The 16,436-nt window shown below is 34.3% G+C and overlaps 1 protein-coding gene and 1 long non-coding RNA gene across 3 annotated transcripts; one reads left to right on the top strand and one right to left on the bottom strand.

Moving 5' to 3' along the window:
* The first annotated feature begins 4,327 nt into the window (after window positions 1–4,327).
* Window positions 4,328–4,815, top strand: LOC105136602 (uncharacterized). The gene is made up of 2 exons (XR_844381.1): window positions 4,328–4,458; window positions 4,627–4,815. It is a non-coding gene; the product is annotated as an uncharacterized LOC105136602 (long non-coding RNA).
* Window positions 4,655–13,855, bottom strand: LOC105136601 (staphylococcal nuclease domain-containing protein 1). Of its 2 annotated transcripts, none has more exons than XM_011042003.1 (17): window positions 13,731–13,855; window positions 13,028–13,202; window positions 12,745–12,819; window positions 10,390–10,503; window positions 10,201–10,305; window positions 9,411–9,617; window positions 9,076–9,285; window positions 8,891–8,998; window positions 7,838–8,008; window positions 7,554–7,751; window positions 7,128–7,478; window positions 6,813–7,043; window positions 6,544–6,732; window positions 6,340–6,417; window positions 6,065–6,259; window positions 5,419–5,796; window positions 4,655–5,134 (listed from the first exon to the last, which is right to left on the bottom strand). In XM_011042003.1, exons 2-17 carry the CDS (start codon window positions 13,184–13,186, stop codon window positions 4,949–4,951), a joined length of 2,955 nt encoding a protein of 984 aa, XP_011040305.1. In that variant the 5' UTR covers window positions 13,187–13,202; window positions 13,731–13,855; the 3' UTR covers window positions 4,655–4,948. The 2 variants fall into 2 exon arrangements, with proteins under 2 accessions (XP_011040305.1, XP_011040304.1); XM_011042002.1 differs by lacking the exons at window positions 12,745–12,819; window positions 13,028–13,202; window positions 13,731–13,855 and adding exons at window positions 10,599–10,673; window positions 10,882–11,056; window positions 11,585–11,705.
* Between the last annotated feature and the right edge of the window lie 2,581 nt (window positions 13,856–16,436).

Here is a 16,436-nt window from a genome sequence, read left to right on the forward strand (position 1 = left end):
TGTTTTAATATATAAATAATAAAAAATTATTTTAAAAAACAATTGCTTTTAATATACGAAATGCACTGAGAGAGTTGTATTGTTGGTGTGGTTGTCTTGTGTTTGCAACTAGTTGTGTTTAGAGTTCTTGCTTGCATGCAGATGAAAATTATTTAATTTTTTTTTTTGAAAATGTAAAAAAAATGCTATTTTAGTTTTTTATTGTAGTTTACAGATGAAAATTATTTAATTTTTTTTTTTTGAAAATGTAAAAAAAATGTTTTTTTAGTTTTTATTTTAGTTTATAAAAAAATATTATTTTAATATTATTTTTTTAAGTTAAGCGTGCTCAAACATTCTTTAAAAAATATAAAAAAAATAATTAATCAAAGTTCTGAGTGGCGAGATGTTTAGTCTATCTCCTCAATAGGAACAGCTGAGAGGTACCACAAGCCTATTTAAGAACCTTTGCCCGGATTTATGTAGATGTTAAGTTCTTCCAAGATCCAACGTTGTCTGAAATATATCTCATTTGAGTACTCGACTCAAAACTTGAAAAGGGAAAATAAAGGGGTTGATTCCCTGTGTCGCAGAAAACCTGTAATGGCTAATATAATAATGGCCAGAAGGTTTATAAAATTGTTAATTTCAGATCTATAAAATTAATTAAAATACATATAAATTAATTTGAATATTCAAAGGAATCAAAAATAAAAAATAAAAACAAAGTCACCGTCCAATAATCACAAAAGAAAACAACTAAAAGTAGATTTCTTGTAGTCTTTGACAACATTTTTCTATCCAACTACACTGTAATAATGCATTTGCTCTTTTAGAAAAAATCACAAGCCTTGGTTTTAGGATATCTTGATCTATTTCGCATAGCTCACTTGTTATTTAATGATTATACGGGGGTATGTATACCTTTTTGAATAATTTTAAATAATTAAATGACTTAATTGCATTCAATTTTAAAATAAAAAATAAAAAAGTTGACAAAGGATATTTTGGTTTTTTCGTTTCTAAAATATAGTAAAGTTCAACTTTAATTTTTTATAATAAATCTAAAAAAATATGAAGGATAATTTGGTTTTTTTATCTTGGTATATCATTTTTTTTAATCAATATAGCTGCTAACACGTGTAAAGGCACTGTGTCCTTTGGGTGGCATATGCAATGCCTCCCAGTTACAATAGAAGCCTTTTCATCGTGTTCTTAAATACAAAATTATTTCTTTTTCCACCAAGCATAGCATGTGCTATTGTTATTGTGGTGATTTTTCACCTATTGACTTTTTTTTTTCTTTGTCCTCGTAAAAAATTTAAGTTTTTATTTTTTTATTTCAAATTTTTTTACCCCTTTAATTTTAATTTGGCATATTTTTTTTTTTCCAATTTGGTTCTTATTGCTTGAATTTTTTATTCCTTTTCTTAGCCTTTTTGTAAAAGTATTTTTTATTTTCAAATTAATCCCAAATTCTAATGTTTTTCAATTTAATCATTTTTCTTTTAATTTTTTTTTTGTTGGCTCTTTAGTTAAGGTTTTGATGATTTTGAATTTCATCACTCAATTCAATCCAAGTTTGTTATTGTTTGTTTTTTTTTAAGTTGATCCTTGTATTTCTGGTTTATTTTGTACTCTTTTTAATTTGTTTTTGTTTTTGGTCTAATTTTTTAATTAAATAATTATGTTTGCCCTTTAATTTCTTTTTGGTTTGATTTCACCTTTATTTTTTTATTTATTATTTTTTTATTTTAAATTCTTAATTTTTTTTCTTTGATTTCATTATTTGGCATTTAATGTATTGAGAATTGAACTTCTCTATTTTTCTTTACATGATATTTCTATTTTAATGATTCGTGTTACAGACTTTAAAAATTATCTATCTAATACATTTTCAAACTCAACTCGACCATCAATTTAGATTAAATTTTAAGTCACGAGTAGGTGGATTAACTCACAAAAATCTAATTTTTTTAAAAAATATAATTATGTAAGAATGATTGTTTTTTTTTTTTAAAGGAAAAGGGTTGGTGAGTTTTTTACTAGGTTTTCTTAGGGCCAAAAAAAAATATAATTATGTAAGAATGATTGTATTTTTTTAAAAGGAAAAGGGTTGGTGAGTTTTTTCTTAGGGCTAATTTGTTGGCCGAGACTATAACTCAAAAATACCCTTTACAACAAACCAAATTCATGGATTTGGGTAGGAGAGGTGCCCAAAGTGTAACCATCCACTCTAGGCACCTCTCTTGCCTAAATTCATGTCTGTTGTCGGTGAACACAATGGGGAAAGCCCAATTAAAGAGGCTTTTCTCATGGAAGTCAAAGCCTGGGCCTTCTTTTTCATACGAGAGTTGGGCTGCTGTCATGATTGCTGGGCTTTCACCAGGGCCTACTCCATGCTCCGACATGCTGCAAATACAGTCACTGTCTGGTTTGCCTTGGTCTACAAAGACGACATCCCAATCATCTGGCAGCTGCAAGGTTATCCACGAAATTTACCCTATTAAGGTCACCTTTCCTTCGTGGGCATTCTTTTGCAAAAGGCCTCGGATCACCGCAGATATAGCATTTGCATTTTGTCTCCCTTTTCCCTTTCTCCTTGTTTCTGATCACTTTCACATGGGTATCATGTGGCTTGCCTTTATAGGTCTTCGCCTTTCGAAGCCCATATTTCTTGCTTTCATAGTAGCCTGGGATGGAGACATTTTTGCAGAACGTGAGATCTTTAAGGCTTCTCTCTGAACTGCAGCTCGTCGGTATATTTCTGTCAGGTAGTTGTAGATAAAGAACACCCGAAGGGGTACTCCTATGTTGTTAACAGGATATTTCATCTTGAAGGCTGCTTCTATATCATTACTAATCATCATGGGCAATTTGCGGAAGAGCTTATCTGTTAACTCTAGTGAAATCCACATTTGTCCTGTTTTGGTTGCTAATCGGAGGTAAGCAGTAAGGAATGAAAAGACATCTTTCATGCTGTCACAAGAAAGTCTTTCCAGGTCTTGGTAGGCACGGTTCTGTTCTTCTGTAGTGCCTCCATAGAGGTCTTCTCCAATAATCATCTTGCGAATGGCAGAGATGATATTTTGTGTTTCATCTGCGCCGTTCAGGACATCTTGATAATCTGCTTCAAACTGCATGCGCCAAGCTATCCACATCCTTCTCTCGTTTTCTCCCAGCAGATTCTCTACGAAGTTTACTTTATCATGGTTGGAGTCAAAGTTCCTGCTGTTTCCGAGGTTTAAGGTTATAGCTTCCCAACAGGCTATGGCTTCAGGGTACTGGCCTATGTCTGCAGGTAAGATTAACATAGCTCCTGCATTGGAATGGGCTGGTGGTAGATTCCAAAACGGCTTATATGGTTTTGTTGGGCCTTTATAAGGTGGGAACATCTCTCTGTGCAAAGCTGAGCCTGGAGGTATGCCAGCATCGGGGGCCGTTGCAGGTAGGAGGCCTACTGGGCCCATGTAAGATTCTCTTGGGGGCCTTCTTGATGGGCTTGTGAGGCAGCTGTGTTTGTTAGGGCTGAATAAACAGCTTCTCTTGTTTCCTGTGTTCCTTTACGGAACTTGGCTTCAAGCTTCTTCAAGGCCGGGTACTCAAACTGTTTGGCCATAGTCGAAACCATATCCGTATTCTGAGGGTCCAGGGACATGGGCTATGGTGCAGGGTCGGGATGGTCAGGAGGATGGCTAGTTGCATCATGATCTCCAGTAGTGACAGTAGCAACGATGAGTAGAATTGCTAGACTTAGTAGCAGCTTTCTCTTTCTAAAATAAAAAATAAAAAATATTTTAAAAAACAATCATAAATAAACTTTCACACATGTTTAAGTATGTAAGCTACATATAATTTCTTGGGCTTTTAGCTTTTAAATTGTTTTAAACCATTGTTGTGCGAGAATCATGCCTCATCTATGCCTGAGCCCTAGCTGGTAGAAGTACTATAAATGGTGTTTGAACTTCAAAACACGAGGCCTAAAAGTTCAAAATCTTTCTTAGGTGAGGATGGAAGATTTTTTATAACATGGTGATTATTTTTTAAAATATTTTTTTTATTTTTAAAATTTGTTTTATATATCAACACAACAAAAACAATTCAAAAACATTAAAACAATAATTTGATAAAAGAGAGTTCAATTTTGACAAGAAAAACAAGTTGAAACTTAATCCCAAACACCCCAAGACAGACCAACTTTCCAAAACCAACTTTTCTCCCTTAAAAAATCATTAAATCATTACAAAATCAAAAGAATTTATAAAATACCATAACAGTCATAAAATTATATTTTTCACCCAAATAAATTAAAAGGAACAATTAAATCTCGGTTGAAAAAAATGAACAAATAGATTAAAAGAAAAACCAGGAAAAAAAATCCAGCCTAAAAAGCACTTCAAGGAGGCGCTAGCCTTGAGGCCTTTCGCTTCATTGAAATCCAACGCACGAGGCTAATAAAGGCGCGCCTCTCGACAACACATGCTACTCGAGGCTGAAAGCCTAGATTTACAGAAAATAATTTACTTCATCTCTCACCATATCTCCTAGGGCAGGACGCATCCAAAGGCGGATTTGGCGATCATTTAATTCGGATTTGGATTTGGAAAAAAGAAAGAAAGAAAGAAAGAGGAGTAGTTAAAAATTTACCCAGTCTCGAGTGAACTGTGACTAGTCCAATGGATAGATAATACAGAGCATTATCAACTTTGTTGAACAAAAATTGTTTATAACGTTGCAAACAACGACTGAACCGACTGGGTGCTGTCCACCTTATTAAGATGTGTAAAAAAAATTGTTCGCTCGCCTACAAAGAAAATCTTAAACGAAAATAAAGAGGGAAAGAAAGAAAACAAAACTGAAGTTCAGCGGAACCATCTCCTTGTTCTCTCATCCTACAACTTAAGACTCATCATAGCCCAGTCGGGTTTTTTTTTTTAATCATAATTTACCTGAGGTAAATAAATTGCAATCACCTGCGACCACCGGTCTTCTTAACAGGAAGGACATCCTCGTCATCTGACTCGATATCTCCATGCACCCACAGCCCACGCCTATCAGCCCGTGCTTCATCCTGGAATTTTTCCAAATTTTCTAGCGCCACCTTCCTTTCCATCGAGTCCCACTTCCTCATCTTTTCTATCCTGGCAAGCCCTTCCTGAAATATCCATGAAGTTAAATTAGCCTTACAGAAAATGTACTAAATGCTTGCCAAGTTTCATACAGTTTGCCAAGTTTCCTGAATATCCATGGCATGCACATGGTGTCGTTTACTAAACCTTCACCTGCTATTAACAACAGAGATTTTACCCAATGACAAGGTGATTAATTTTCCTGAAGTTTATGGGAGCCAGTGTTCACAAGACGTGAAAAAAAGCTTTTTCACAAGATTTAACATCCTTCCAATCATCCTTGGAATAACAGGAAAAACATTACTCATACCTGAACTAGGGCAGCATTTAAGCTGATCTCTGAATCAACAGCGACCAGAGTTACAACAACAACTGGCCCAGTTCCCTGGCCCTTAACTTTCCCTCCAGAAGCATCCCTTTCTTCCACCTTTGCCCTGAACTCTTTTGAACTGTTTAATGTGCTCTCACTAAAATACTGAGCTGCTTCTGGACCACAATCATCCTCCAAGCTTGGAACTTTAATGTACGCTAAGCTGCACAGCTGAGCAAGACCAGGTGCCGCTGACACTGATGGATCAAGAGGCCGTATGTGACTGTATGGAACCTCCTCCTGATTGCCATAATCAATGTAGAACACCTCAAACTTGTCCCTGGGGGACTCAACGCCTCCACGAGGTGCATTCACAATCTTCACAAGTCAAACACAAAATTTGAGGTCAATCACAATGAGCATTTATAGGAATGACAGAGATCCAATGATCTTAACAACAAAAGATAAATAAAGAACCCATGATTCTATTAAGCCAAGTGATGAAAGCATAACATCCACAGAACAGGAGATGGGGACATTCAATCAATGAAAACAAACTGTGAAAGTTAAACTACAGTTAAGATTTAAGCTTTCATTGGATAAAAAGTGGATGAAGATTGAAACCAAGTAGGAGGCTAATTCTCACCATTGCTCGGTTCCATGAATTATCTGCGCTAAACTGAGCAAGCACAATGTCACCCTTCTTGGGATTAAAAGCACCAATTACAGGAGCCTCTTGGAGATTGAGGGAGGCAAGCTGTTGCTGAATAGAGGCTATTTTCTGATCCTCAACTATCTGGACATAGAACCTACCACCATCCAAGACTTCTGTAACCACTACCTGAAAATAGGCATTAAAAGAAAATCAGAGATTGTTGTCTAACATACGAAAGCCATGTCATTCAATAATATCTCCACTACCTTGAGCACTTCTTTCTGTTTGCTTTCAACAACAGGACCACTATTGATTGCCTCTCCTTCAACATAATTCTCCCAAATCTGCAAGAATTTTCAGATTTTTTACTTGGTGATACAATAATCAAGAAAAAGACAGAAGATGCAGTGCATAATGCATTTTTCAAAGTAATCTTTTGTAGATTAATAAGACATGATAATACTTCTTACCTTCAGTTTCTGCCTCTTGGCGGATTGCTCAGCCTGTTCAAGAAGATGTGCATCAGGAATCCTATCAGTGCCAAAGGAAGTTTGAAACCTTGCAAGGCCAGCTTCAAGAAGAGTCACTGCCATGTTAGTCCTTGACTCCCACAAGGATCCCAAGAAAGTTCCGGTTCTATCAACAGTTTCCACTTCAATCTGTGTGAAGGTACATTTATCAGAACAAGGATACAAATCAAGTGGCAAAGCAACCAGATTGAGGAAGGTAAAAATTATACTTCAACATCTCTCTGCATTATCTTTCGTCTCATAAGAGCTATTGCTTCTTCTGAGTAGGGTTCATCACGACCAGGACATCTAACACCAGAGAATGAGAAGGCAATGCTACATGTTTCCTTGGGAATCAACAGTTTAAATCGATGACCACTAAGGACGTATTCAACAACAGCAGATATCCTCCTACTTCTGTGCAGGAATGGCAAGAAGTCCTTTGCTTTCTTGGATGATGACTGTAATAAACACAAAGAGTTTATATGTTAAGACCATGCAGTAAAAAAAGAGATTGCCTTTAGCACAATTATTATAGTTCTAACCGTGGTGAGGTCTGTAATATGCATGACTGGAGGGTCCTTCGCAGAATGAATCCCTTTCTTTCCAGCAATAGCTCTTGATTCAGCAGCAAGAAGGGCATCATAAAAGTTTGATCTTTCCTCAAAATCTCTATGCCGAATCACAGTGCCAAAGCCACGAGAAACCACTAGCTCAGCAACATTAATCCCAGGTTGCTGGCCAGCAGCAGTAGATGGAGCTGTCGAGGCTTCATCACCTTTAGTGGGAGACAGCAGAAAGACTGATCCAAAATCCATAACCCTTGCATCTCCAGGAACAGGGGCAGCTGTGGGTCCGTCTGTCATCTTCCTAGAATATTCCATTCTCACATTCACCTGAAAAACAAATAATCATTAAATGTGATGGTTTTTTCAATCATCAGAATGAAGAAGTTGCCATAGCTTCCATACTTGTCGTCCAATAAGGCGTGTCCTCAAAAACTCCTTAGCTTCCCGGGCATAAGGAGCAGGTTTTTCATCTCTACGAGGATTACCCATTTTTGGACACCTAATGTTTGAAAGATTGTCTCGTCTCTCTGCCAAGGGACTGCCATAAGGCACAGAATCATCCGCCACAATGACACAATCACCACTTACAACCTCCACCACCTAAAGAAGAAACAAAAGTAACTGAGAAGAAATCTTTACTAAATTAGAGATGAATTAGCATGAGCAAGGAATGGACCAACTGCTACCTTTCCAGTAAAATTCTGATCATGGATTGCTTTTGAATTTGTAGCAGGGGGTACATAATTAGTCCAGAACCTCAATCGACTTTTTTTGGCTTGCAGTTCTGCAGTCTTCAGCTGCCGTTTAGCATCTTCTTCCATCATGTTTGCACTCCATTCAACAAATTTTGCCAAACCCTAAATTAGGAGAGGAGGTAGAGAGAGATTCAGAATACCCATATATCTGAAGGATACTGACAAATACTATTAGAAGCAGTAAAGCATCCAAACATGAACAGTTATTCTTAAAACTGAGTATTGGAAACTGCATCAACGCTAAGAAGGTTGTCTCAAACCAGATGCCAGCATGCAAAGGGGGAAGTGTGGCTCAAAAGAAAGCATGAGTAGGGGCAAAGGACCGCAATTTTACAATCAATAAGCTAACCACATAAAAATTAGAACCAATTTCACAAAATCCATTTTAATTTTCATGTGCAGTATTTAATCAATCGAGCCTTCAACGACATAAGAAACCATTAATATGCAACAGAAAACCTGAAGCATATAAGCTCTGATATTTCTCTTAAGGTAGCATGAACTATTGACTATAGCTCTAGATATACAAACTCTGCAGGAATCTAACTAAAGCACAAACTACATCTTTCTTCCTTTATATAGCAACTAACCAAAAGAAAACAAAAACAACATTGTACTAAACACATGTTCCAGTCTTAGGTGAAACATGTAGATGGAATAAATTCGGTTCCATGTTCAAAATTCTTTTTCCATACAAATACTGCACATGCGTGTTTTTACCCTATTCCCTAGTCTGTTTCACAATGATTGATCCCTCCATCCTGCTCGGTAAATGTCAAACCTAGAACCTATTCAGACCCCCTCAACCTTTAACTCCTGGCACTTGATTCAATGCCTCAAGGCTGAATCCAGAAGTGAATGTCCACAAGCTTGCATCAAATGACTGAACAGGCCAAGGCAATATAAGGCAACTCTTTCTTTAGTTATATTACAAAGCATTAATTAACATCAATGATTAACATAACAGCACGATTCAGCACATACATTTTCAACAAGCTCTAGTGCCAAGTCCTTTGCAGATTCCCCATCAGGATAGTATACTGATCCAATCAAATTGCTGAACTTGTCAACACCTTCCAGAACAATGCGGACCTATAAATTCAAATAGAATTTAGACTGTATCTGAAAAAATGCAAATAAAATGAAAGCTTAAAACAGTATTTACTTACATCCCTGTTCAAAGTGCGTAGCTCTGTAAAATATTTGGCTTCCATCCCAAATGGATCAGGAGCAACTTCCGGAGGAGCTGCTGAGGCCGCAAGTCTCTGTGCAGATGTTAAAGGGGCACGAGTTTCAGATGTGTCACCATTTGTTCCATTAGAGGTTGTTACAGTTTCACCAACAGTTTCTATTGCAGCTCTTTTACCCATTGATGGGGCCTAATTTAAGGGGATTCAAGTGTTAGGCATTTATGGACCATGCACCATCACCAGCAAATAACACAGATGGGCAAGGAACAACTCAAGGTATAGAAACATTGCTAATCAGTTTGCAATAGCCATACCTGTATTCCAGCAACAAACACCTGAACAAATTGAAAGTCTGGAAGCAAGTAGACACGGATGGTACTGCCATCACGAACCTGCTCCACAATGCATTCCATGGGTGTTCCCTTGTTTGCAGCTAGCAGACCCATAGCATCAAAATTACTCGAATCACCAATGGCAGAGGGGGGTAGATTTCTGATTGATGCCTCTGCGGCTCCTGGTGCCTAGGATCAGAAATAAGAGAGGAATGGGCATTAAGTCAAATTCAGTCGCATAGATTTACATTCCAAGAACATGAATGGAATTCTTAAAGCAACTTGTCCCAGTCTAGCACATAATTATTGAGGTCACTAAAGAGGCTGTATTATTTTTTTCCGTAACTCAGAAACAAGCCCAGCTTAACTTCAAAAATCATGCAATTAAATAATTTGGTCTTGACCGTTCAGATCATCTGTACTGTAATTTGGTCTTGACCGTTCAGATCATCTGTACTGCGACTGAGTCCAAGTCACATCAAACAGTAGGCAAAGCAGATCTAGCCAGGAATAAAATTTCAATTTTCCCTATTTGAACTCAGTGGCAGAAAAATTCAAAGGGCTAACTTGTATCTAGTAAGGATGATAAATCCAGAAAGGTGCAACTAACCTGTGAATGTGAATCATCACTCAATAACCTCTACTCATAGCTACTTGATAATAAATAGATTTTTTTATTAAGGTAACAAGAAGTGTTCTGTACTGCTGTGCTGTGTGTAAGGAACCATGCACAAGAAATTAAAATTTATCGTCCGTAGACGGGGGAGCTCACCTTACTCCATCTGCCCAGACCCTGCTGTTTAGCTTGCTCCTCAAGGCGTATGAGCTCAGCAAGAAAAGGACTAGCTTCACCTTTTTGCTGACCCTGCTCCCTAACCTGAACATAACAGATTCAGTATGATCCCGTACAAAAACAAGCAAAAAATCATATCAAGGCAACCTGTCAAAAAAAAAAATCCACCTTTGCCCAGCCTTCAGAAACAACCAGGAATGCAACATTTTTTTCACCAAGGAACACAGAGCCGAATTCTCGGCCAATAGATGGAACAGCATAATCTACCTTGAAAGTCACTTCCTGTGAAACCAAAAGAAAGTTCCACATATCAAGCATAAGTTAATAAACCAGGAAAAAAAGACATCAAACAAAGGAAACATTCCAGCAGCATTCACCTTTCCTATGCAGAGCTTCCTCAGATACTCTCTGCTGTTCCAGGCAAATGGCTCATCTACACCACCTCTGCGAGCCTAACAATCAGAAAATGAACATAAATTCACAAAACTGAACTTGTAAAATCAGCTCAAGGTCTCATTTCACATTCATGAAAATATAACTCTAGCAATTAACACCAGACACAGCATTACAATCATAAAACCTCTCGTACACAATCTTTTCAAATTTATTAGCGACTCCCAATCATTTCAGTTAAAACGTGAAGAAAAGCACAAGCGTTACCAATCTCGGGGCAATAAGAGAGGACAATGTGATAGTCTTTTCCGGTGGAGGGCCAGGCTTACTGCTAGTCATAGCCATTATCACCAAGCTATCCCCTGAAGGAACTGCTTTCACTTTTCCTCTGTACCATCCTGTAGCTCCAGCTGTTGACGTCGCCATCCTCAACAGCTAAGATCTACAAATTACAACATCATTTCCATCCATAAAGTATATCAGACTTCTCGCTACTCCACGATAGTTACCATAAATCATGAAAAATCAAAATTTCGCTCATAATTAATTAATTAGCATGATCAAACACTAACTAATTTTTTCAAATCAAAACAAAACAAAAGCATATAATAAAAAAAAATCAAAACTTAGCTCATTGTTAATTGATCAGCATAATCATCACTTATATTATCGATCAAGCTTTTTTATTGATTAAAAAACAATCACAGCAACATGCAAAATCAAAAAATTAAAAAAATATATAGATCATTAAAGTAACCAAAAATACCAGATCCATTACATTGAATTGACCAGAACTAAAAAAACTACAAAAATCATCACATGCATCACTGTACAGTTACTCGATCTGCAATTCGAATTCGATAAACATTACAAAAAACAAAATTGAATCATAGAAACCACGAATTAAAAAAAACAAATATCAACTGGTTGATCGTCATGAGATAAGGAAAGATCTGTCAATTGCAATTACCTCGATCTCTCGAGATATTATCACAAGAAAATGCTGTTTGTGCTTTGAGAGAAGAGAAACGGAGCGCGAGAGAGATCGAGAGAGAGGGACGGCGAGACAAAGAGAGAAACAGAGAGGAGAGGAGGAGAAAGACGGCGAGACAAAGAGAGAAACAGAGAGAAGGAGAGAGGTTACAAGAGGTCAAATATAAAAGAGAGGAGGAGGAAGGTGACAGTGATAATACCCTTGTTTTTTATAGAAATTACTAGAAATGCCCCAAGAAAGCATTGGAGAGGGGGGGATATAAATGTGTAGTAATTAAATTTACAGAAAAGAAAATCTCTAAAAAGTTAGGAGGATTGGATTGGATTGGATATGGGTTTTGGGGTTTTTTTTTTATAATTTACTGCCTCTGTCTGATCTCTTAGGACACGGAGGGAGGAGGGGCCTATTGCCGTCTCACACCGATAACGCTTAAAAACTGGGTTGGTAAAAACACTCACTTTGCCTTCGTTGGTGGTTTTGCTTGTCTTGGATTTTAATGACATCTTAATGATAGATTAGTATAAGTGGGTTTGACTGATTTATTTATTTTTTAATAAAAACAGGTTTAGATGTCCTGATATAATCACACTCGATGTCACGATATCAATGCATGTTATTTATAAGTATAGGATGTTATCATAATATATGGTAATAGTTAAAATTATGAAATGATTCAATTATGAGATTTTTATTTTTAAGATCAACATGACGTGAGAAAAATAATTTTAGTTATTCAAGTTTGATATATAAAAAAAATCTTGTTTCGGTTTTGTTAGAAACGATTTTTAAGAAGTTTTTTAGTTTAATAGTTACCAATTTTCTATTTTTATTTAATAATATTTGCAAGAATTATAGAATTTAATAAATAAATAAAAGATATTAACTATATTAATTTTGATCAGATTAATCATACATGTGTCATATGACATCCTAGTTTCAATCATATATTATATGTAAATAATATGATATTGATGCATGTTATGTACAAATATGGTATGCTATTATAATGTAAGGTAGTAGCTTTAAACCTATGAAATGATTTAATTGTGAAATTTTATTTTTTTGATATCGATATTAAGTTAATAAACCAGGAAAAAAAAAACATCAAACAAAGGAAATATTCCAGCAGCATTCACCTTTCCTATGCAGAGCTTCCTCAGATACTCTCTGCTGTTCCAGGCAAATGGCTCATCTACACCACCTCTGCGAGCCTAACAATCAGAAAATGAACATAAATTCACAAAACTGAACTTGTAAAATCAGCTCAAGGTCTCATTTCACATTCATGAAAATATAACTCTAGCAATTAACACCAGACACAGCATTACAATCATAAAACCTCTCGTACACAATCTTTTCAAATTTATTAGCGACTCCCAATCATTTCAGTTAAAACGTGAAGAAAAGCACAAGCGTTACCAATCTCGGGGCAATAAGAGAGGACAATGTGATAGTCTTTTCCGGTGGAGGGCCAGGCTTACTGCTAGTCATAGCCATTATCACCAAGCTATCCCCTGAAGGAACTGCTTTCACTTTTCCTCTGTACCATCCTGTAGCTCCAGCTGTTGACGTCGCCATCCTCAACAGCTAAGATCTACAAATTACAACATCATTTCCATCCATAAAGTATATCAGACTTCTCGCTACTCCACGATAGTTACCATAAATCATGAAAAATCAAAATTTCGCTCATAATTAATTAATTAGCATGATCAAACACTAACTAATTTTTTCAAATCAAAACAAAACAAAAGCATATAATAAAAAAAAATCAAAACTTAGCTCATTGTTAATTGATCAGCATAATCATCACTTATATTATCGATCAAGCTTTTTTATTGATTAAAAAACAATCACAGCAACATGCAAAATCAAAAAATTAAAAAAATATATAGATCATTAAAGTAACCAAAAATACCAGATCCATTACATTGAATTGACCAGAACTAAAAAAACTACAAAAATCATCACATGCATCACTGTACAGTTACTCGATCTGCAATTCGAATTCGATAAACATTACAAAAAACAAAATTGAATCATAGAAACCACGAATTAAAAAAAACAAATATCAACTGGTTGATCGTCATGAGATAAGGAAAGATCTGTCAATTGCAATTACCTCGATCTCTCGAGATATTATCACAAGAAAATGCTGTTTGTGCTTTGAGAGAAGAGAAACGGAGCGCGAGAGAGATCGAGAGAGAGGGACGGCGAGACAAAGAGAGAAACAGAGAGGAGAGGAGGAGAAAGGTTACAAGAGGTCAAATATAAAAGAGAGGAGGAGGAAGGTGACAGTGATAATACCCTTGTTTTTTATAGAAATTACTAGAAATGCCCCAAGAAAGCATTGGAGAGTGGGGGATATAAATGTGTAGTAATTAAATTTACAGAAAAGAAAATCTCTAAAAAGTTAGGAGGATTGGATTGGATTGGATATGGGTTTTGGGGGTTTTTTTTTATAATTTACTGCCTCTGTCTGATCTCTTAGGACACGGAGGGAGGAGGGGCCTATTGCCGTCTCACACCGATAACGCTTAAAAACTGGGTTGGTAAAAACACTCACTTTGCCTTCGTTGGTGGTTTTGCTTGTCTTGGATTTTAATGACATCTTAATGATAGATTAGTATAAGTGGGTTTGACTGATTTATTTATTTTTTAATAAAAACAGGTTTAGATGTCCTGATATAATCACACTCGATGTCACGATATCAATGCATGTTATTTATAAGTATAGGATGTTATCATAATATATGGTAATAGTTAAAATTATGAAATGATTCAATTATGAGATTTTTATTTTTAAGATCAACATGACGTGAGAAAAATAATTTTAGTTATTCAAGTTTGATATATAAAAAAAATCTTGTTTCGGTTTTGTTAGAAACGATTTTTAAGAAGTTTTTTAGTTTAATAGTTACCAATTTTCTATTTTTATTTAATAATATTTGCAAGAATTATAGAATTTAATAAATAAATAAAAGATATTAGCTATATTAATTTTGATCAGATCAATCGTATATGTATCATATAACATCCTAGTTTCAATCATATATTATATATAAATAATACGATATTGATGCATGTTATGTACAAATATGGTATGCTATTATAATGTAAGGTAGTAGCTTTAAACCTATGAAATGATTTAATTGTGAAATTTTATTTTTTTGATATCGATATGGGATATTGGATGCAAAAAAATAATTTTAGTCATTTAAGTTTAAGAGGAAAAAAACATCCTATTTTGATTTTGATAAAAAAAATTGTTTTTTAAAAGTTTTTTGGTTTGATAATTATCAATTATCTATTTTTATTTAATAATACCTATAAAAAAATGTAAATTTTGTTAAATGGATAAAAAATTTTAGCTACATTGATTTTAATCATATAATTCTTACATGTGTCATGTGACGTCACAATTTAATGTTATATATAAATAGTAAGATATAAATGCAAGTTATGTATGGATATAATATGTTATCATAGTGTATGGGTAGCGGTTTTAAAATCATGAAATGATTCAATTATAAGATACTGATTTTCAAGATTGAAATTGGATGTGAGACAAATAATTTTAGTAATTAAAGTCTGAGGAAAAAAACATCTCATTTTAATTCTGATAAAAAGTTCCATAGAAAATATAAAATTTAATAAATAAAAAATAATTTTAGTTACATTAATTTAGATCATATCAATCTTATCATGTGAAGGTACAATTTAAAAGTGTATTACATCTAATTACGTTATATGTAAATAATAAAATTATATTAATATATAGTTGTTGTAATTAATATTAATAGCTTGTAAATGACCTTATAACTCAATTATATGAATTTAATTTTTTAGATTTGTGATTTAATAAGAGAATTAATTGCATCAACACATCATTTCTATTCAATAATATCCTTAAAAAAGGTTAGAAAAAAAACAAGAGGTGAAAGGAATACTTAGCCTTCTCGATTTTGATTCTATCGATAGTAAATCTAATTTTGTCGGTACGCGTTGTAAGTGACATTAGCTATGTGCTAACCACTCCCTAATTCGATCACGTGATTTCAATTTTCTAGACTGATACTGGATAACAGAAAATGAACCTTATCTATTCAGTTGGAAAGAAGAAGAAAATAATTTACCTTCCGGGTCTCTTTTTCATCTCTTGATATTCAAAGAAGGCTTGTTTTTGTAAAGTAAAGTTTAAATATTCAAAGAAGGCTTGTTTTTGTAAAGTAGAGTTTAAATTAAAAAATATTTAAATATTAATATATTAAAATTATTTAAAAACTACCAAAAAAATTTATTTTAAAGCAAAAAAATATTCAAATTTTGATTTAAAAAAACAGATTACACCATAACCCAAAAAAGATATATCATTTTACAACTTAATCATAAGATTCTAACTTTCTAGATTAATCTAAAATCAACTATGATCTTTCAAGTAAAAAAAGAAAAATCTTTCTTTCAGAAAAATTTCTCTCTCGGTGGTTTGCTAGGCAATTGTATTAACTTTTTTTAATTTTTATTTAATAATATTGATTAATAAGTTAATATTCATTTTTCAAAGTATATAAACAAATAGGCCACGCTTTTCTAAACTCATTGACTAGGAATGATTACTTTCAAAAAATAATAAAAAAACCTTCTTCTCCAAAGATGATAAATAAAAAGAAAACCAAGTAAGGTATATCGTCATGCTTATTTTTATATTTTAAAAATATTTTTTAAAAAAATTAAATTTTTTATTTTTTTCTTTGTTTTAAATTAATACTTTGTATTATTTTTTTTATTTTTTATGCACTTTTTTTTCTTTGTTTTAAATTAATATTTT

The sequence above is a fragment of the Populus euphratica genome, unplaced genomic scaffold (assembly GCF_000495115.2).
Source record: "Populus euphratica unplaced genomic scaffold, PopEup_1.0 scaffold133.1, whole genome shotgun sequence".
Classification (NCBI taxonomy): Eukaryota; Viridiplantae; Streptophyta; class Magnoliopsida; order Malpighiales; family Salicaceae; genus Populus; species Populus euphratica.